The following is a 21,847-nucleotide window of genomic DNA, read 5'->3' on the forward strand; positions in this document are numbered from 1 at the left end:
CCATTCGTGGGTTGGCTGAATTCAGAACAGGAAACTTAGACTCAGTTCTGCTTTTGACTCAAAGTATGATACTGGGAGGACCACTTAACTTCTCTAGTTTTAACCTCAGTTTCTTCATTTGTAAAATGAAGGGGGTTGTTGGTATAGACCACTGGTTCTCCAAACGGATAATGTATCCAAATTATCTGAGAAAACTGTTATAATACAGATGCTCAGGTCCTCTCTAATCTATTGAATCAGAATCTTCACAGTGAATCCAGGGAATCTATATCTTAAATAAGCTCCCCATGAGATAGTGATGCACAGTGATGCCACTGACATGCTCCCCAAGGTTTTCTGCATCTCTGTCATTCAATCATTCTATATGTCCCCTTAGTATAATGGATTCTAATTTCCTTTACCCTGTATTTGGGTACAAATTGGGGTAAACAGCAATCTGTTTCACATGTAAATGAGACTTAACCACCCTACTCACCTTTTCTGAGCATTACCATAGTAGCAACTTTTTTACTGAATTTCTACAAATAGAAATCCATATAAGCAATTTTGTTAACTATTGATAAATAATATTCTGGATCCTTAATAACATTAGTAAGTACCTCTTTGGTGGTTCCAGAGCTTAACTGCATCTGAAATAGGCTAGCCAGGCCTCTTTTGAGATTTTCTATGGCCACCGGCTCATTTGCATATGAGTAGAACTCTTTGACCTAGGGAGAAAGAAAGACAAACATAAATGAAGCAAAAATGCATCATTTATTAGATTTGGTTAAACAAGTGGCATGAAAGTTCAGATTTTCACCCTTATCAATCTGGGAAATAGAGATCTGTTTTCTCCAAAGCTGGGATTTCTTTTTTGTGTGTGAAAAGAGGCTATTTAAATGTCTAAGAAGCTAGACCATGAGAACATGAAATTTGGGGAGACTGATAATTAAGGCTCTGAACATGATGGGAATAGTATAGGGAAGGAAAGAGTGCATGGATTTAGACTGGGATTTCTATGAAAACAAGAAGGATTGCCCAAGGAAGAGAAATCAGGAATATTCTCTTTGAACACATCAACATGTTCTCTACCTATAACTCTGCCTGAAACAAAAATTAACCAATGTTTAAAATGACAAAGAGACTGGTGCTTAAAAGAGAATGGCAATTATACTTGACAGTCATGAGTTAGCACAGCCTCTAAGGGCTGGACAAGGGCCTAGACATGACCATAATGCCCATGGACAAAATTCCACAGGGGTGACTTTCTCTGGCTCTCCAGAGCATCCATGTTGGCATTGGGTATAAGGAGATAAAGAAGGTTGGAGGATTTGAGGTTGAGATTGCTAACACGGCATGGCCTGATGCAGGCGCTGCTTTGAGTCCCTTTAGAAGGCAGGAAGAGAGGTTGAAATGAGGGGATGACTGTGATTTGGCTGAAATAGCAAACATCTTATCTTAGCTTTGTTTTATCCTTGATATTTATAGGCACAAGGGTGATAACAATGTCTCATACCATTTTGATAATTTAGGTCATGTTTAAGAAACAAGAATATAAATGCAAAGGGAATTTCCTGGAAGGCCTGTGTCACTTTTCACCAAGTATTAACTCCAAACACATCACACAATTGAGAAATAGAGGCTGGGGGCACCTGGGTGGCTCAGTCGGTTAAGCGTCCAACTCTTAATTTCAGCTCAGGTCATGATCTCACAGTTGAGCTCGAGCCCCACGTCCGGTTCTGTGCTAACTGTGGAGGCTGCTTAAGATTCTCTCTCTCCCTCTCTCTCTGCCCTTCTCCTGCTGACGCTCTTGCATGCATGCACACATGTGTGCATACTCTCTCTAAAAATTTTTTAAAAAGATAGAACTAGAGGATGGATATAGCTTCCCTGTCAAAATTCCCAAGGTCTATGCTAATTATAGCCGAGCATTCCTACTGGAAATATCCTGAATGTCTTACTATTCTCTTTAAAACCAACCATGATTTCTCAAGTAAAACAGAATGCTCAGTAATTTGGCAATGAATTCAATTAATGCCAATCTGAACACAGTTCGATCTATATGGAAACGTTTATACCTCAGCAGGGACTATTTTGTCTGGATTAGCCAAACAAGTGTCTCAAATCTCTATTTTTATTTTCTGCATATACTCTGCCTAGTGACAAATTTACTAGGTATTTTATCCAGCAATCAATTTTAGTCATTACACTAAATGAACCTATAAATGTTGGAATTGTATTTGTCCAGGTTAAAAAGGAACTGGAATAGTGACCTCAGCGTCTGAAAATCCATGGTATCATATTCTCAAACAAATCACTGGCAATTTCTCAGATCCAAGGCTGAGTTTCTGATGTTCTATTTTGTAAACTGGGTCTTCTTTCCTTTTAGGAATTACAGCATAACCTCCTTTTCAAATATTTGGGAGTATATCTCTAGATATCATGACTTTTAAAAGTTCATAAGTGGGTCTCTTGAACCCAGATACAGTCAGAAGGACTCATTTAGTGGCAATACACATATGTCTATGGTCTGTGACTTTTTGGCAAGGCTTTAGTACTTTAGAAAGCAAAAAGGATTCATTAAGTGGTAAAAATACTTGTATGATTATCATTAGTATCCTCACTTTCCTTCCATGCTATAAAATGTACCTGAACTATTTATAAAGTTTCACCTAAAATTTCAGGAAACCTAGTTCTCCAATTTAATCTTTGAACTACACAAAAGATTAAGTACTCATCTATCAATGGCCCATGTGTACAGATCAAGTTTTGATCTCGACCACCAGGTCTCTAAGAAAATGGTGTTCACAACTTTTTTTCCCTAATAGGCTGAACAAAATAAGCCAGAAAACAAAAAGAGATTATTTTTCAGTTTTCCATTAATTTCTATCATTTCCCTAAAATTAGAAAAGTGGACACATCTGTTTTTCCTCACTTGTATGACAGCTATCTTTGAGGCCTAAATTCTGTTAAGTGCAGACCATTGTGAGCCAAAGTGAAAACAGCTCTGGTATCCATATTAGCTAAATGTCAACTATTAGAATTGAGCAGGCTCTCAATAATTGACAAAACAGTAAGTCAGAACTTTGCAGTTCAATCCGTGTGGCTGTCACAGCAATAATCTTAAATTCATTATTTCACAACAGGAACCAAGTAAGTTTTATTATATTCATGCCATAAAGCTGATTTACTTCATCCAGTTCTGAAATGAGCTCTGAACATCTGCAAGCACAGGACTCTTATCTAAACTCACAGTCCCCATAGCTTCCGGAGAGCAACAGTGACACCACCTAGTTACAAACTAAGTCTTTAACTCAAGGAAACCAAACATAGGAGAAGATAGGTGAGTTGCAGAAAAGGAGAAAAGGATTCTATTCTAGAATAGAATAGAAAGTCTCCTGCTAAATTTTGAGGGCTAATTTCACCGTGGAATCTGTCGAGATTCACTGTATTTTTTCCTTAGGGAAAAAAAAAAGCTTCCATCCATCCCCTTAATGTATGTATTCTTGAATAATAAGAGAAAGCAAAATTCCATTAACTGGCCAAACAGCAAAAATAAACAAAAAGAATCCTAGCAAACAGACTATCATTTTGTTTAGTCTATTTAGCTGATTTATGTCTTTAAATATATCTTTGATATATATCTAACAGAGAGTATAGCTAGGGAATGACACAATGGAAAACAGACAAGTGAAGATATACTTGAGGAATTGAAGGTTTTCAAGGTGTCATATTTCTTTCGGAGGTTCAGTGTGTGTGAAGGAGCCATACTGCCAGATTCAGAGAACAAATCAATGCCCAGAAACAACACAAAATAAAGGGCCAACTCGGCAGCCATGAGGTTCATTTAATCAATACTGACAGAAAAAACCAGAAATGGAAATCTGGTAATTATCCAGTTAATTGGATTAGCATTTCAGGCCAAAAAAGGATCCATGCTGTAACTTCAGGCATCTTTTGCTTGTCAGTGTTAATCAACGTAACCAGAAAACTGTCATATGTCCAACTTCACTTATGATCTGTAGACAAAACCAGAGTCATGCCCAAACACTTATATAGGGAAGATGAGTGGGCATGGAAAAAGGATGATGTGCAATAAATATGCATCTGAGTGTTTTAATGGGCTCTCCTTTACCATGTAAATATGGGAGCTTAAAACAGGGGGCTCTGGAAGGACAAAAAATACATGCTGTTGAGCATCCCTGAAATCACAGAAATTTCAGGGAGTAAAACTTAATTTGAGCCTGGAGTGGAAAATATTTTTCAATAAAACTGCCAATCAGGAGCTCAGCCCTTGCTTCCCTAATTCCTCTCATGGTAGGCTGAGGTGATCATTTAAATAATGATCTCTCTGACAGTGATGTGGCTGAAAACTCCACATGGCTTCTTAGTCTCCAGGGTCATTTTTTTTCCCCCAACAGGTACTTTATCATATCATTGATAGATACCACAGTGCACTTTAACCTGAGGCTATCGTAAACCATCACAATCACAGCTCCTGTAGAATTGGCAGGTTGGAGTCATTGAAATAATGATGTGGCAGCTCCATCCCAGCCTTTGAACAGTGAGGGCACTGAGTTCTTTTGTGTGTGTAACAAAAGACTTTGTACTCAACTGCTACCCAAGGGGCTATAAATGGCAGGTTGTCATTAAGATTATAAATGCAACTTATATTTTATGGGCTCAAGTGTCTTTCCACATTAGAAGGTCAGAGAGGAAGAAAATAGTATTTCATGTTGTTGTGCCATATGAAAATCAAATGAGTTAATAGATATACTGAAGGATAAAGTAGGAATATTGCAAGTCAACCAAAGAGGTGGTACTTCCCCAAATACTTTACAATTAGAAAACAGTATAATGTGGAGGTTTCCAGCCTAGCCTCTGAGATTAGACCTGTTTGAATCCCAGCTCCACCACTTGCCAGTTGTGTGACCCTAGGCAAATTTCTTTACTGCTCTTAACTTTGGTTTCCTCATCTATTACAAGAGGACGATAAAGCAGCACCTGCTTCCCAGAGCTGTCATGAGGATAAAAGAGATCACTAATGTAATGCCTTCGGCCTCTGGTGCACATTAAGTGCTCAATATGATTTAGCTAATATTCAGCAAACAATAGCCCAAGACTTTCTCAAAGTTCAACTCATTTTAGCCCCATATAACTATATGTGTTCATTCCTTTAATTTACATTCATTGAGACCCCACTATGAGCAGGACACTGAAAATACAGAGTGAAAGACACAATTGCTGCCTATGAGCTTACTCTGAATGCTGACTGCAGACAAAGAGAGGACTTAAACATCTATGATAAACACTTGAATAGAAATAAGCCTAAAGGAGTATGGGGTTTGGGAGAATGTTGGGAAAGTCTCTTAGAATACCAGGTCAGTCAGTACAAGGCATGGTTCTGGGTGTTTTGCAGAGGAAGGGAGTGGAAGGGCATGAAGGGGAGCATGAGGGGCTAGAATACAAAGAGGAATGGGAATTTTCTCTACCAAAACCCAAAATCTAATAATGGACACAAATGACCAAAAGGACAGTGATAAGGGCCATGAGTGAGTTACAAAGTGCTAAGAGGGTTCTAAAGAGAGGTGATTACTTCCAGTTGACTGGAAAGATATGAACTTTATAAAAGAAAGGGCCTGTGAGCAATGCCTGGGCCATGGCAAGTATTTTGACAAGTGGAGAAGAGAAGCATCCTTGAGATGGGGATTCACATTTGGTTGTAGGAGAGGTGACAACATAAGAATTCCTTTAACTGCTTTATATAAAAATGCAGATCATGATTAGCAATATATCACATGTCTGAAATTTATATTATTTTAAAGTATTTGTTTTCACCTTTAAAATTTTTGAATCTAGAGATATTTTGCAGATGTGTAGAGTTTTAACTATAATGGTCCCTCTGTTTTTCTACTTTGGTAACTAAAACTGAGTGTACATCTTTACAGATACATTTTTATGTACGTCAATATAATATCTCTACTTTTCATAAACCCACATATGTCATGCCTAGTATTTCACTGATCACAGTTTCTTCTCAGTTACAAACATATTAAGACCATTGTAATAAATCACAATCAAACCATAAGTAATGCACACTTACAGAATTTTCTGAGCAAATTTACAAATGGATGTTATAGTATTCATTCTTTAATATATAAAAAAATACTTTTCAAAGTCATCGTTTTTAAATAACCTCTAAGTACTTTTTTAAAACACCAAATCTACCTTAGGAATGACATGCCCTTTCAAAAGCTTCAATTTTGTGCATTAGCCAGATACTGATAGTCTCATGAGTTAATATCATTTATCGAATGAAGCTAAATCATTCCATTCTCACAATTTGTCTGCTTTCCTGAATGATGTACACAATCATCTGTGATGACCTAATGTGTTACAATATCTTTCTAATCCTTCCTAATAAGGAATATACCTTTTAATAGTGCCTCTCAATAAACAAATACTTGATTCTATTGTAAAGATTTTCATAAAAATAAGAAACAAATGGCTAGAAAATATAAGTGAATTCAACGCCTTGATTGACTTCTGAAGCATTTAGTTTGCAACCTCTACTTATTAGTTCTTGAAAAAATTCCATTTACTATAAAAGTAGTGATATCATGATCATTTCAATGTAATAACTACAGAAGGAAGGACAAATTTGAAGTAGGAGAAAAAAGATGTGGGATCCCCAAAATCATTTTTACCTTTCCATGGATTAGATGAAGGAGCACAGGTCTTTGTAAAGCTTCCAAGTTTTCCTTTCTTATGATTTTGGGTGGATTTTTTCCTTTGAAAATGCTCTTCTCTCCTCTCTGCTGATTCACATTTTCAACATTTACGTCTTTCATCTGGAAGCATGGAAAGAAACATGTTAGAAAAACTTGCTATCTCTATTTCCATCATAATCTTTTAGAAAATAAAATGCTAAAGCAATAAACAGGGTTGGCCATAACTTATTCTGTTGCTTTTCAATTCATGATTCATAGGACTTAGCCATTAACTTTAAAATAATGGAGAAGTCACATGAAAATTAGGTTTTTGAATTAGGTAAAAATACTGATACTTTAATAAATCTGTGAATTCAGGTTTGTAATAATCATGACTGAAAGGTAGCTCTTTTTTGTCACTGTCACTCTCCTTATTCATTTTGACTATTGCTGTCTGCCTGGTCTCCTCACTTTCTTTACCATTTTTTGGAAAGGAATCCTATCCCATTGTATTTCACTTGTATATACAAAATTAAAGATGAACAGTCTGATTACTGAACAAGGAGGTACATAATGTTTTCTGCAGAATAGTTTACTGTTCTATTGAGAAATGGTTTAGAGAGGTGGATGATGAAGTTTTGAGCCAACCTGGAAGTCACAACAGCTATTAGAGACATCCAAAGAAGCAAAGATCACTTGATACATGTATTGCAATGACACCTCATTATAAAGTTTATCAACAACTACTTATCAGTTATAATGGAACAAATCTTGGTCCCGTGTACCTGCTTCACACCAACACATAGAAGAATAACAGACTTTACTAGAGAAATCTATTGCCTTTAGGCCTTTGAAAGCAAATATGGAATAACCATATATTAAAACTGAAAGAGGTCCCAGAGACCATATGATTTGACCTCCTTTCTCAACACATAAATCTAAACTGTCATAATTGACCAAATATGGCCATGCAGGAGAGCACCTGGCTCTTTCCTCAGGAAGAACACAGAATGGGTTCACTTCCTCATTGGTACTTCTGTTATATGGAGGCACTCAGGAAAATTGAGAGGTTCCAGTATTATCTCCTCCTTCAGTGAAAGTAGTCTTAATTGTTTTTCACATGACATGGATTCTAGACCCCTCACTCCTAGAACTTTTCAACTGGGTTATAGTTTAATGTGCCTATTAGTGAGAAATATAGACCTGGACATCATACCATAGTTACTCACTAGCATATGCCTTCTTTTGCTTGCTTCAACAACTTAGAAAGACCAGATTACTTTTTATTGGCAAAAACTCCAAAACTGTAGATCTATTTATTTTAGTGATAGATAACAAAGTAAAGGGATATATAACCAAGAGCACAAAACAATTGCTCTCAAATGATAACATTTCTCAAAGACTTTGCTGACATCTAATCTTTGCATCCCTGGTAGAAAATACCTACTGTGATTTGGATCAGTTGGTCATCATCGCCATCAGGATTCCTCCACAGTAAGACGACGTCCACATTAGATGAAATTCGGTAGCCTACACTGTCTTGGAGTTTTCCTTTGCCCCGATCAAGAAGAACTTCAGTGGAATATGTGAGTTTGTACAGACGGTCATTATTTAATGAGAGACCGGTTGTGTGACCTGCATAAAGATTGTGACACAAGTCAAGTCTCAGTTGTAAGGTACTTGTCATGCCATGGAGTGTGCTATCTTGCCATCAATGCATTCCTTGTCCAGCATAGTGCTGCCTAGTGGGACCTTAGTAATATTTGCTAAATGAAAGATGGTTCTATTCTCCATTTGCTGAAATCACTGACTTGAACAACAACAGAAAGAACAACTAACAAACAAATAAACTTCCATTTCAGAACAGACATTAATTTGTATCCTTTATCAATAATCAGATAATCTAAATATCGCTCTGGTTGAACTATAGAACAGTTTTTTTAAGGAAATGTCATTGCATTGCTTTTAATTATATGAATGTGATTTCTCTTCTCTCTCCAGCTTTATTGAGGTAAAATGAATATGATTCCAGGTAGAGGTTTAGCCAGGAATTGCTTTACAAAATTAATAAAAACTATTTGTAAGTAATATATCATTTCAATGCAACAGATCAATGCCAAGGTAATTTTAGGGGTTAGAAGGCAGTTCCTTAAATTGGATATTTTGAATATTTAAAGACTATCCCCCCCAATGCAATTAACTCTACTAATTACAGTAAAAATATTATAGTTTATTTAATTATAGTAAACTTTTAGTACAAAGGTACATTTCAAGGTTATACTTATGTAATTTTAAATTAGCTATTCCTGAAGAAAATAATGTTTTACTACACAAGATTTTAGTACCAGTTTTAATTTAGCATCGGCAGCTTAATGTCAAATAGTATAGTGAGCCAAAATAATTGATATATGAAGCAGTTTACACATTGTCTAATTCAGCTTACCTTAACCCAAAGAAATGTGACACAGGAGGATCAAATCTTTACCAGAGATGATTTGAAGTTTATGGTCATGCAAACCCTCTGTGTATTTTCTATCTATGGCTCACAGGACATAGTCAAAAAAGATTTCAGTATACATTTTTCCTCAGCGCTAATGGGGTTGCATTGCCTAGTGAACTATAATAAGCAACCATAAGTTTTTCTTCCCTCAGGAAATATGCGTATGGAGGGAGGGCGAGGAAAGGAAGTTCAAATGAGTAGGCCAGAAGAGAGGCAGCTGAGAAAGAAAACAAAGTTACTTTGCAAAGCCAAAAATTAAGAAAACTTCTGAAGTCTACTGTCTCCATCATCTACTATAGTGCCTCCTGTTGAGAGGAAAAAAAATGGTCAAAACACATCGTCTCAGGGCATCTGGGTGGCTCAGTCAGATAAACGTCCGACTTCGGGCTCAGGTCATGATCTCTCAGTCAGTGAGTTCAAGCCCCGTGTCAGGCTCTGTGCTGACAGCTCAGAGCCTGGAGCCTGCTTTGGATTCTGTGTCTCCCTCTCTCTCTGCCCCTCCCCCACTCCCTCCCTCTCTCTCTTTCAGATAAATGAACATTTCAAAAAAATTTAATTAAAAAAACACATTGTCTCTAATAAACTGTTCAATGTGCTTTATGTACATTAACTTCTTTAATTCTCACAAAACCCAGTGGGGTAGGTACCATTATTAGTCTCCTTTTATAGATAAGGAAACTGAAGGGCATAGAGATTATACATTTTCCCCAAGGTGACCCAGACAGTTAGTGGTAGAGTCGGGATTTGAACCCAGGCTGTCTGGCTCTAGAGACCATGCTCTTGCCTGTGCTACACACAACTAAACCTTTAGGTTGAACTCTTCTCCATTCCTAGGGAGGGAGCTAGGAATTCACTCATACATCCAACAAGGATGAACTGAGCACCTGGGTGGTAGGCACTTTTCTAGGCTCTGGGGCTGTACTAATTAACAAGCAGACAAAATGTCTGCCTTTGTGGAGCTTACATTTAAATGAGGAGATGAGCAATAAAAAAGTATATAAGCATATTAGAAATGTTAGAAGTGCTAATGAAGAAAAATGAAACAGGAAAGGGAATGGGAATGCTGAGGAAAAGAGCTTTGTGAGAAGGTAATAGTCTGGACAAAGGTTTTAGGCCACATGGATATCTGTGGGAAGGGCATCCCTTCTATCTCCATGCTTACACCTGCCCCAGTCCTCCACACACATAGACAGAATAGCAAGTTTAAAGGCCCTAAGGAGAGGGCAGTGCAGGTGTAATGGAGGAACAGCAGGGAGGCCAAAGAGGCCAGAATTCAGTGAAAGACACTACAGAAGATGAGGTCAAAAAGGAAAGTTTTGGGTGGTGAAGTTATATATTTTGACAAACCTTCAAAGAAAGGGGATACAGAGACAAGGAACAGGGATCTAGAAAAGCTAGAAGGAAGTGTGGGAGGGGAGTATCCAAGAGTATACATACAAACATACACTGTGTCCAAGCAGCAAATCAGGCAGAACCTCAGGTATAAGATACAGAAGACAAAAAAAAGTCAGGAAAGGAGCACCTGGGTGGCTCAGTTGGCTGAGTGTCTGGCTCTTGATTTCAGCTCAGGTCATGATCCTGGGGTTGTGGGATCAAGGCCCATGTTGTGAAGAGAAATTCTCCCTCTCTCTCCCTTTGTCCCTCTCCCCTGCTCACATGTTCTCTCTCTCTCTCTCTCTCTCTCTCTCTCTCTCTCTCTCTCTCTCTGTCTCTCTCTCATGATAATAAGAAAAAAAACGTCAGGAAAAACCCTGGAGGAGATAAAGTCTATGACTACCTCTTGCCTCCCCTACCTCAACCTCTTCCACATTTTAACTGGGGACACTGCTACAGGTTCAAACATTGATTTTCTGATCAGGAAAGACATTTTGGCCAGAGAGCCTTCTTTTTATCATGCCTATCGAATTCCACAGAGGGCATAAAGGAAATAACATGTCTTATCTAATCCTCACAGCAATTCTGAAAGGTAAGCATTATAGACAGCTGAGAAAAGCTGACTCTGCTCTCAACCCAACATAGCAGATAGAATGCAGAACTTGATGTTTAAATTTACTAAGATCCAAGTTTTGTGGGCTACATAAAGATATCTTCTGGTTAAAATAACTATGAAAAGTTTGTAGGAAGGTAGCCTCTCTTAAATTTTAAAGATTTCCAAAGTATTATGTTGATCATTTTTTCCTTGCTCTTACTTTACCAGTCAAAAGAATGTGAAAGCAGACAATATATAACAGATCAGAACTTGACTATGATGTGGAAATGATAAAGCATAGGAAAGAATAGGCCTTGTTCTAGATCTTTTTCCTACCTCTTGAAACAAGAGATAAAACCTCAAATGATTCAAATAAGTGGATCATGCTGTAATATTGTCCCTGTTATCCTTTCCTCTTTGATTAGTGTTCCTCTGTTCATGTTATTCAGAGATCTGGCAACACTGGCAATGGGAGCATGTTCTGTTTATACTGCTGACTTACTTCTTTCTTAGGATGTTACTCTATAGAGTATACGGGATGGCATTTTTTGAAACCGAATTTAGACAAAACCTCTTCAACATGTCCCTTCAAATGCATTTAAAAATTTTAAGTGACTTAAAAGCACCAAAACTCTTGGTTTTGAACCTGTAAAGAAATATCTTAAAATATGTATTTTGAAACAGGTAAATTCAAGGTGAGACTTAAAGGCGCATGCAACAGTGGTAAGGGTAGGCAATGGAATTGAGGATTCCAACAGAAAACTCTAAGACAAAATGTAAAAGAGTAGGATGAAGGACAAGGGAAAAAGATTGGAAGATGTGATTGATGTGAATGGACTGAAAAGCGTGGGTCAGGCCAGGGACTTGAGAGCAAGACTGGAAGTAAAGGAATCGGTCGTGTTCGGAGATAACAAGATTAATAAACAGAACGCTCATGCCTAGGTTAGCAAAAGTAAAAGCACACCCGAAGAATGCACTGAAAATAGATAAACCATTACAAAAGATGATTGAGAAAAAGTAGGGGAAACTTGAGTCTTTAGGACACTCATACTCAGCCTATCTCTTCTAAATAGACCCTCATCTGTACGAATCTCACCCACCTTCTCTCAGTCCAACCTCTGCTCAATATCTGCCCAGATCTGGGGATTTGCCAAACAGTTGCATTTATAATTAAATATAACATGGGTGTTGAGGTGATACATGAGATCCCCAAATTTATCATGGCCTGATTTTAAAATAGACTTTCACAAGGAGTTTGTTTCTTAAATGTCAATCATTACAGAAGGCAAGGAATCTATAATAAAATCATGGTACTGTAATACAAAAAGTTATCACATTCAGGTAGAGAGAGAGCTGTCAAGTTCTATACTTTTTATTTATGATATTTGGTATAGGTAGCTTGTACCGTGAAGCTAATGATGCTTAAGCTTTGGGGCCCTACTTGCCCAAGCTCCTTCCAAGATCTTGGAAGGGGACCCTAGCAATGGGCACACATGCCATATCTTTTCTTTCAGTAACATTTGCAAAAGTAAGGTATTTTTGCAATTTTTTCTCAAGATGCCCCCTAAATTGCACAAGCTTCAGGTTCTAAAACTCTGGATTCACCACTGAGTTTGTACACAACACATGGTAGCTATCTGTCATATTTTAAACCATATTTCCTGTATGTCATTGTTGTGTATGTGTGTGTGTGTGTGTGTGTGTTTCAGTCATTATAACCGCATGCATTTGAAAACACCAAGTTATCCAATTTTCTTCCTTTATAGAGTAGAAAAAAATAGAAGTATATAATAACTACCATAGTTCAATTATTTTTCTCAAAATAATAAGGGTATTAGGCTTGATATTATGGTGTATAAATCCCTCATATTTCAAACACTCTACAATTCATTTGGCAGATAATAGCAAGTAAGGACTGTATTTTTAAATACTAAACACTTTAGAAAGTGGTGTTTTAAGAAACTAAAGAAATCTTTAGTTCAAGAAACTAAAGTGTTATTTGCTTAGGTAAAATAATTTAAATTTAGCCCTGCATTTTTCTGCTTCAATAACAAAGATTGTCTTCTTTCCTCATGTGGAAATTTTCCACACGAGAAATCTTGAGACAAATTTCACTTATGAAAATCTAATTATCCCAAAAGGGTTTTAGAAGTTTAATGTGAATTGTTTTGTATCACTTAGGATACATAGTTATTAAAACTGGACCCTAGCATGCATGCTAAGTGATGTGTTAGATCAACTGGTTTTGACAGTGTAGCCTAGTAAGAGACTCTAAAAGTGTTTATTTTACAGGTGCAACATTTAGAAATCCAAGGAGTTTGTTTACATTCTGGTTGATTTAAAAGAAGATTCCATAATAATACATTTCATTCAGTTTTTAGAAATCATCCCATAAACCATCATAAACCATCCGATAAACCATTATAAAATATGTTTGTTCTGAAAGGTATACGATTCATATGTATTTTTAAAAATCAACTTTATCTTAAAGTAGAAACTACAACTAGCAACACTATTAATCCAAAGACAATAAGTCTTATTTCTTACATCAATACCATGTAGTTTTATTTTCTTTAATTCACCACTTATGATAATCCTCACTTTTGAATGGCAATGCAATTAAATACATACTTTACTATTTCATTCATAATTCTTTGGCAAATCAAGTGCCTGTTTCATTGAGCCTAATGCTTCTTGATGTCACATTGCTAAGCAACTAGAAGAAAATTTAAAAACTGATTTTTTAAAATCCTCTTTTACAATTCAAATGAAGGAGCTGCATTCAGTGAGTGACCAACAGCAGCAGGTAACAATAGCTGGCATTTCTTTTCTCCCTTTTAAAAATAGACCATGAATGAGACATTGAAGCAAGGAGCACATTAGTCTAAGGGACTGAAACTAAAAGGGACCTCTGTTTCCTTAATGTATGTAGGAATTTGAATTTGATTTTCATTCCAATCCAGTCATGCCTTCACAAGTATTCCAAAGTTTTGTAGTTTTGAAGACGATTTAGTTAGAAACTCTTTCACTGTTCACACACACACACACACACACACACACACACACACACACACATACACACACACACACACACACACACACACACACTTTTTCCTCTCAGTGATTAAAATTAAAGTTAAGCAAAAGGTGACACAAACTTACCTTTAACAGAGGCTGAATATGAGGAAATGAAGCAGAGAAAAAGCACAGCAAGAAGAATCATATTGACTAGCTACCCTCTAATGCATCCAGTTCCCAGCCAGGAGTCACTGAGAAGTGGACTCTTCTGGTGGCGATGAGGGAGTGACCCTCCTCAGAACCTGCAACAAGCGTGTTTATCTTTGGGGAAAGGTCAGATTCCAAACTCCAAAATGAGGACCTAAGTTCACCAAAGAACTCACTATTAATGATTAAACTTAGGTGGGCTGCAGTTTTCAGTCTCTCACTCTTTTTACTTTTTTTTACTCAAGAAGGAAAATCAAGAAAATGTTCACTTTTGAGAGCTAAACCAGTCTGCCTTCCTATAAATTCAGAAGTGCTTAAGGACATTTGAGAACAACTGGTAGTGATGCTTTTTGGCTCAATACACAATAATCATCATGCCTATATTAAGTGCTTATCTGTACATTTGGCCACATTGTGTGGGAGGGGGACAAGGATTCTCAAACCAAGCTAAACTTAATTGAATTTTATTATGTCTTTCATGGTCATCTTGGAATTTTTTTATACTATTTGTACGCTGTTATTTAAAAATCACTTTGGATTTTATAATTTATTTAAACATTTTTAGGTTGTACCACCACCAATCACTTCAAAAATCATGTTACAGTACATAGAACTTTCAGTTTTGAAAACTAGATGGTTCTTTTTATATGTGAAACTAATGGGGTTGTAGCAAATCAGCATTGTCTATCATTAACATGCGAGCCTATCAAATGAGGATATTACAGTAGACATCTAGCTATTTCTGTGACAAGAAACACTTGTCTAAGTCCTCAGACTGGCTGGCTGGAGTCCCCTATGCTTTCTGAATCTCATTTCTAGGAAGAAATTCAGAGGGGGAATTCCAGCCCTTAGCACTTTTGCTACAGAAAATTAATTAGGAAAGTTTTCTAGAATTAAAGTGAATATTCTAGTATGGCTATGACCATACTAACTGAACTATCTCTTGTCCTTGAAAACTCCTGTGAGAAACCTGCTATGAATAAAATCTACTAAAATGAGGTGGTTTGGGGAGGCATTGTGGGGATGTTTTGGCAGGGAATCAAATACTTGTGAAGGGCTATTTGAATGAAAATATTATAAATAAGTAAATATTGTTAAGTATATGAAAATACAGCCATGTTTAAGTATAAAACAGGTTCTTAAAGTTTCTATCCTCTTTCTCAAAACCCTTTTCTAGAATTCTAACCTTAAGCTTACATCTTTTAGACAACTCAGATAAGAGACAGCCAACTTAATAGAGTCACAAAATGAAATATAAACTTTAAACATCTCTGAAGTTAAGCATATTACCTCTTGAAATCTATTTTTGTATAAAGAACTGAAAGATGAAAATTGTTTGTCTTTATCATATATTGCGATTAGAATTTTATTTGCTACCATAAGTTTCATATATAAATAATGGCTAAATGTTTAAAATAAACATTTCAAAAATAAAATATTTGGCTGTGACTATCACCTTAAAATTATAAATATTGAGTTTTCCTGGGGTAAACAGAAAAGGCCATTCTTAGAAAAATATTTGTTGAAAAAATAAAAGTTTTTATGAATGACAGGAATTCTAAACACAAGGTAATGTGGAAATGCTTTGTTGCTTTACATTTAAATAGATTTCTATGTGCTCCACAATTTCTGCATTACATACATAGTGATATGCAGCCTTTAGACTCACCTAAACTTGCTATGCTTATTTATTTAAATAAAAGACTGGTTTAAATCATATGTGATTCTATGATAACTGTCTTTTGTATTTCCATTTGAGGCTCACAGTTACATAGACCTTTAATGTTCGTGGTTAGACTATGTGATGCATGATACGTGTCTCTTTGGGTAAAGTACCATTTGTTGTCAAATGTTTACCAGAGTCCAACCAATAAAAGACACATCACTATTGCCTAATAAAATAAATGCTGTTTCATTTAAGCCTTTGCTTTGGACTAGAACGCTTCTATGAATCACACTATTAAATAGTCATTTCAGCATAGAATGTTCAAAGAAGCCTGTTTCTGTCGGTAATAAATAATATCATCGTTCTATATTTTGCTTAGAACTTTTACTTTGTACAAAGACATTTGAAAGACTTAAGGTTGTTTCACCAAAAATAAAGTAAGAATGCCAAACTCTTTCCATATTTGGTGAATTCTGTATACCGAAGAAGAGGCACACTCCTCTATGGCTCGGTTGATCAAGTAAAGCAAACATAGTATAATATATGTGGAAGATATCTCCCCAAACTCATCTCTTATTTTACATGCATGTGAAGCAGGACCAGAGCATAGCACAGTATAAAAATAACAAGAGCTATCATCTATGAAACAATTACTATGTATAATAAACTCTGCTGAGCACTTTAGATTTTTTATTGTACATCCTAACAATCAATTTACATATTAGAAAAATGAGGCTTGGATTAATTTGGTAAAAATGACTTAATAAATATGGAAAAACAAACCCTAAAACCTAATCATTATTCTCCTTTACTTTAAAAATATTAAAGGTAGGATGTAGAAAACTTGATTTCTTAAGAATGACAGAGAATTATTAATTGGGACTGTCACTAACTTTGGTAAATCCACCACAATTTTGTACAGAGGCTAACAGGGCACTTGATTGTTGTGTTTAAATGTTCCAGGCTGAACATACAGGGGAAAAAACTGATCTGTGCTAACAAGGTCAAAAATCAAACAATAGATTTTAAAACAATTCTCTTGCAATGAAATTCTATTGGTAGTGCTTGACACTGGAATATCTGCTATACACCTATTTTGCAGTGATAAATAAGAAACTATGGCATAAAGATGAATTACTAATTCCAAAGTGCAGTTGTGTTTCTGTTGAGTATCAGAGGTTGTTAGGAGTTAACTCATTTTCATAGATTGGAAGATAAATGAACTTCACAGGCTAGAGGTTGGAAGGAAATGTATTACCCTACCAGATATAGATACAGTAAGGCAGGCTATATGAAAGCTGTTAGAGGGGGGGAAAGTCTTTATAACATTATAACACTTTACTCTGTTCTTAGAAAAAAACCATGGCATTAATGGGAAAAAAACATAAAAGGACACTTCAAATACCCCAAAGTGGTCACAATAAAGTCTAACAGCATTTTCAATTCAGTGAGGGAGTTAGAATTTTCAAGATCCTGCATAAAATAATTTTGTTAGATTGAGAATACTCTCATGATGTGATGATCTCTTTTATACCAATGCAAAATTATAGGAGAGTATATAAACTATTTTAAAAGGTATACTTTAAGAATTCTTTGAAAAAATAAAAACCTAAGTGCCTAATACTAAATGCCTTTCTTTAACAAGAATAAACTTGAGTCTTAGGTTTGAAACATTTGAAATCTCCAAAAAGGATAGCAATTTTTCCAAAATGAAGTTATTAAACAAACTTTACCTTCACCCCCACCTCCAGACACACACATATTTGACAACAAAAACAAAATCTTTAAGTGTCAATAACAGTCACCCTGAGGGGAATCTAACTTTACATTATCTTTAGCCACAAAACCCCTGAATTTCTAGCATTTAAAGGAGAGAATTGATGACTCTCTTTCAGTAGACTACTATAAAGACAACAAAATTTATTATTATTTTTAACGTTTTTATTTATTTTTGAAAGACAGAGAGAGACAGAGCACAAGTGAGGAAGGAAGAGAGAGAAGGAGACACAGAACCCGAAGCAGGCTCCAGGCTCTGAGCTGTCAGCCCAAAACCCGACATGGGGCTCGAACTTACAAACTGTGAGATCATGACCTGAGCCAAAGTCGGACGCTTAACCGACTGAGCCAGCCAGGCACCCCAAAAGACAACAAAATTTAAATTTGGATCATGATGACTGATTTTAATTACCAAGACAGTCCAGAGATTTCCCATATAGCCTATACCAAGGCATCCCTATTATTATCTTACATTATTGTGGTAGATTTGTTAATTAATAAAACAATATTGATACATTATTATTAACTAAAATACATACAGGCATACCTCGTTCTATTGCACTTCACCTTACTGTGCTTTGAAGATCAAACTGGTGCCATTTTTCCAATAGCATTTGCTCACTCTGTGACTTTGTGTCACATTTTGGTAATTCTTGCAATATTTCAAACTTTTTCATTATTATATTTGTTATGGAGATCTGTGGCCAGTGATCTTTGATGTTACTCTTGTAATTGTTTTAGGGCACCACAAACCACATCCATATAAGATGGAGAATTTAATAAATATGTGTGTGTGTTCTGAATGCTCCACTGGCCATTCCTCCATCTTTTCCATCTCCTTTGGCCTCCTTATTCCTTGAGTCACAATATTGAAATTAGGTCAGATGATAGCCCTACAATAGCCTCTAAATGTTCAAGTGAAAGGAAGGATCACAAGTCTCTCATGTTAAATAAAAAGCTGAAAATGATTAAGCGTAGTGAGAAACGCATGTTGAAAGTCAAGATAGGCCAAAAGCGAGGACTCTGGTGCCAAACAATTAGCCAACTTGTGAATGCAAAGGCAAAGTTCTTGAAGGAAATTAATATTAAAATTATTTCACTGAACACATGAATGGTAAGAAAGTGAAACAGCCTTCTTGCAGATATGAAGAAAGGTTGAGTGTTCTAGATAGAAGATCAAATCAGCCACAACATTCCCTCATGCTAAAGCTTAATCCAGGGCAAGGCCCTCTTTTTAATTCTCTGAAGGGTGAGAAAGGTGAGGAAGCTGCAGAATTTGAAGCTAAAACAGAAAAATATGAAGAAAAGTTTGAAGCTAGCAGAGGTTGGTTCATGAGGTTTAAAGAAAGGAGTCACCTCCATAACATTAGTGCAAGGTGAAGCAGCAAGTGCTCATGTAGAGCTACAGAAAGTTCTCCAGAAGATGTAGCTAAGATAATTCATGAAGGTGGCTACACTAAATAATAGATTCTCAATGTAGAAAAAACAGAATATGCCATATTAATCATCATCTCAAATGTTCAAAGGACAGGCTGACTGTCTTCTTAAGGGCTAATGCAGCTTGTGACTTTAGGTTGAAGCCAGTGCTCATTTACCATTCAAAAGATCCTGGGGCCCTTAAGAATCATGCTAAAAAAATAAAATAAAAATAAAAAATAAAGAATCATGCTAAATCTCCTCTGCCTGTGCTCTATCAATGAAACAACAAAGTCTGGATAATAGCACATCTGTTTAAAACATGGTATACTAAATACTTTAAGCCCACTATTGTGACTTACTGCTCAGAAGACTTCCTTTCAAAATATTATGGCTCACTGACAATGCACCTGGTCACCCAAGAGCTCTGATGGAGCTGTACAATGAGATTCATGTTGTTTTAATGACCACTAACACAATATCTATTCCACAGCCTATGGATCAAGGAGTAATTTCAACTTTCAAGTCTTATTATTTAAGAAATGCATTTCATAAGGGACACTTGGGTGGCTCAGTCAGTTGAGCGTCCAGCTTTGGCTCAGCTCATGATTCATGGGTTCAAACCCCACGTCAGGCTCTGTGTTGACAGCTCAGAGCCTGGAGCCTGCTTCAGGTTCTATGTCTCCCTCTCTTTCTCCCCCTCCCCCACTCTCTTTCTCTCTCTCAAAAATAAACATTAAAAAAAAAAGAAATACATTTCATAAGGCTATAGCTGCCATAGCTCTGATGGATCTGAACAAAGCCAATTAAAAACCTTTTGGAAAGTATTCACCAATCTAGATGGCATTAAGAACATCTGTGATTCATGGGAAGAGGTCAAAATATCAACATCAAAAGGAGTTTGGAAGAAGTTGACTCCAATCCTCAGGGAGTACTTTGAAGTGTTTAAGACTTCAGTGAAGGAAGTAAATACAGATATGGTAGAAACAGCAAGAGAACTAGAAGTGGAGCCTGAAGATATAACTGGATTTGTGACTGGATTGTTGCAATGTCATGATAAAACCATAACAGGTGAAAAGTTGCATTTTATGGGTGAGCAAAGAAAGTGGTTTCCTGAAATGGAATCTACTCCTGGTAAAGATTGTTGAAATGACAATAAAAAATTTAGAATATTACATAAACTTAGTTAACAAAGCAGCAGGGTTTGAGAGGATTGACTCCAATTTTGAAAGAAGTGCTATTGTGGGTAAAATGCTATCAAACAGCATTTGTTGTGCATGAGCTGTAAGGCAATATCTCATTCCAGTTTGGATTTACCTCTCCCTGATGATTAGTGATGAAAAAGGTCTTCTCATGTGTCTGTTGGCCATCTGTATGTTTTCATGGAAAAAAAAAAATGTCTACTCAAGTCTTCTGCTCATTTTTAAACAGGCTGTTTTTTTTTTTTTTTTGATATTAATTTGTGTGTGTTCTTTATATATTTTGGGTATTAACCTCTTATTGGATGTTTGACTTGCAAATATCTTCTCCCACTCAGTAGGTTGCCATTTCATTGTGTTGATGGTTTCCTTCACTGTTACAAAGTTTTTAGTTCAATGTAATCCCCCCCCCCTTTTTTTAAAGCTTTTGTTGTCCTTGGACCAGGAGATGGTCCCAAAAAAGTATTGGTAAGATTTATGTTTACAAGCTTCTTGCCTATGTTTTCTTTTAGGAGTTCTATGGTTTCAGGGCTTATATTCAAGCTTTTAATCTATTATTAATTTATCTTGTATACAGTGTAAGATAGTGGTCCAGTTTTCCCAACACCATTGATGGAAGAGACTATCTCTTCCCCAGTGAATATTTTTGCCCCCTTTGTTATAAATTAATTGACCATGTATGTGTGGGTTTATCTCTAGGCTGTATATTAAATTCCATTGATCTATACATCTGTTTCCATGTCAATACCATACTGTTTTGAATATTGTAGCTTTGTACTGTAGTATCAGGTAGTGTGATACTTCTGCCTTTGTTCTCCTTTTCAAGATTGCTTTGGCTATTCAGGATCATTTGTGGTTCCATAAAAATTTTAGAATTATTTGTTCTAGTTCTGTGAAAAATGCCATTGATATTTCAGTGGGGACTGCATTGAATCTGTGGACTGTTTTGGGTAGTATGAACATTTTAACAATATTAATTCTTCCATACCATGAGCATGGCATATCACTCCATTTATCCATGTCGTCTTCAATTTCTTTCATCAATGTCTTATAGGGTTCAGAGTATAGGTCTTTCACCTCCTTGGTTAAATTTATGCCTAGGTATCTTTTTTTTTTGGATGCAATTATAATGAGATTTTCTTAATTCCTCTCATAGTTATTAATGTACAAAATGCAACAGGTTTCTGTATATTAATTTTGTATCCTGTAACTTTACTGAATTTATTAGTTTTAAAAGTTTTTTTTGCTCAAAAAAACTTTTAGCATTTTTTTAATATACTAAATTTATTGTCAAATTGGTTTCCATACAACACCCAGTGCTCATCCCAAAAGATGCCCTCTTCAATGCCCATCACCTACCCTTCCCTCCCTCCCACCCCCCATCAACCCTCAGTTTGTTCTCAGTTT

At 36.2% G+C, this 21,847-nt stretch overlaps 1 protein-coding gene across 2 annotated transcripts in view; it reads right to left on the reverse strand.

Moving 5' to 3' along the window:
* Window positions 1-21,847, reverse strand: part of MTTP (microsomal triglyceride transfer protein) — a 59,363-nt gene that overhangs the window by 32,740 nt on the left and 4,776 nt on the right. Inside the window, exons 1-4 of one of the 2 annotated variants that reach the window (XM_019415673.2) lie at window positions 14,321-14,483; window positions 8,137-8,324; window positions 6,687-6,830; window positions 600-707 (exon numbers count right to left, since the gene is read on the reverse strand). In XM_019415673.2, coding sequence (XP_019271218.2) covers window positions 600-707; window positions 6,687-6,830; window positions 8,137-8,324; window positions 14,321-14,381 — 501 coding nt within the window. In that variant the 5' untranslated portion in view covers window positions 14,382-14,483. Of the gene's footprint in view, window positions 1-599; window positions 708-6,686; window positions 6,831-8,136; window positions 8,325-14,320; window positions 14,484-21,847 lie in introns of those variants that run through there. The other variant, XM_019415682.2, reaches the window with a different exon arrangement.

This window comes from Panthera pardus, unplaced genomic scaffold (assembly GCF_024362965.1).
Source record: "Panthera pardus isolate Hobbes unplaced genomic scaffold, ASM2436296v1 HiC_scaffold_13, whole genome shotgun sequence".
NCBI classification, from domain to species: Eukaryota; Metazoa; Chordata; class Mammalia; order Carnivora; family Felidae; genus Panthera; species Panthera pardus.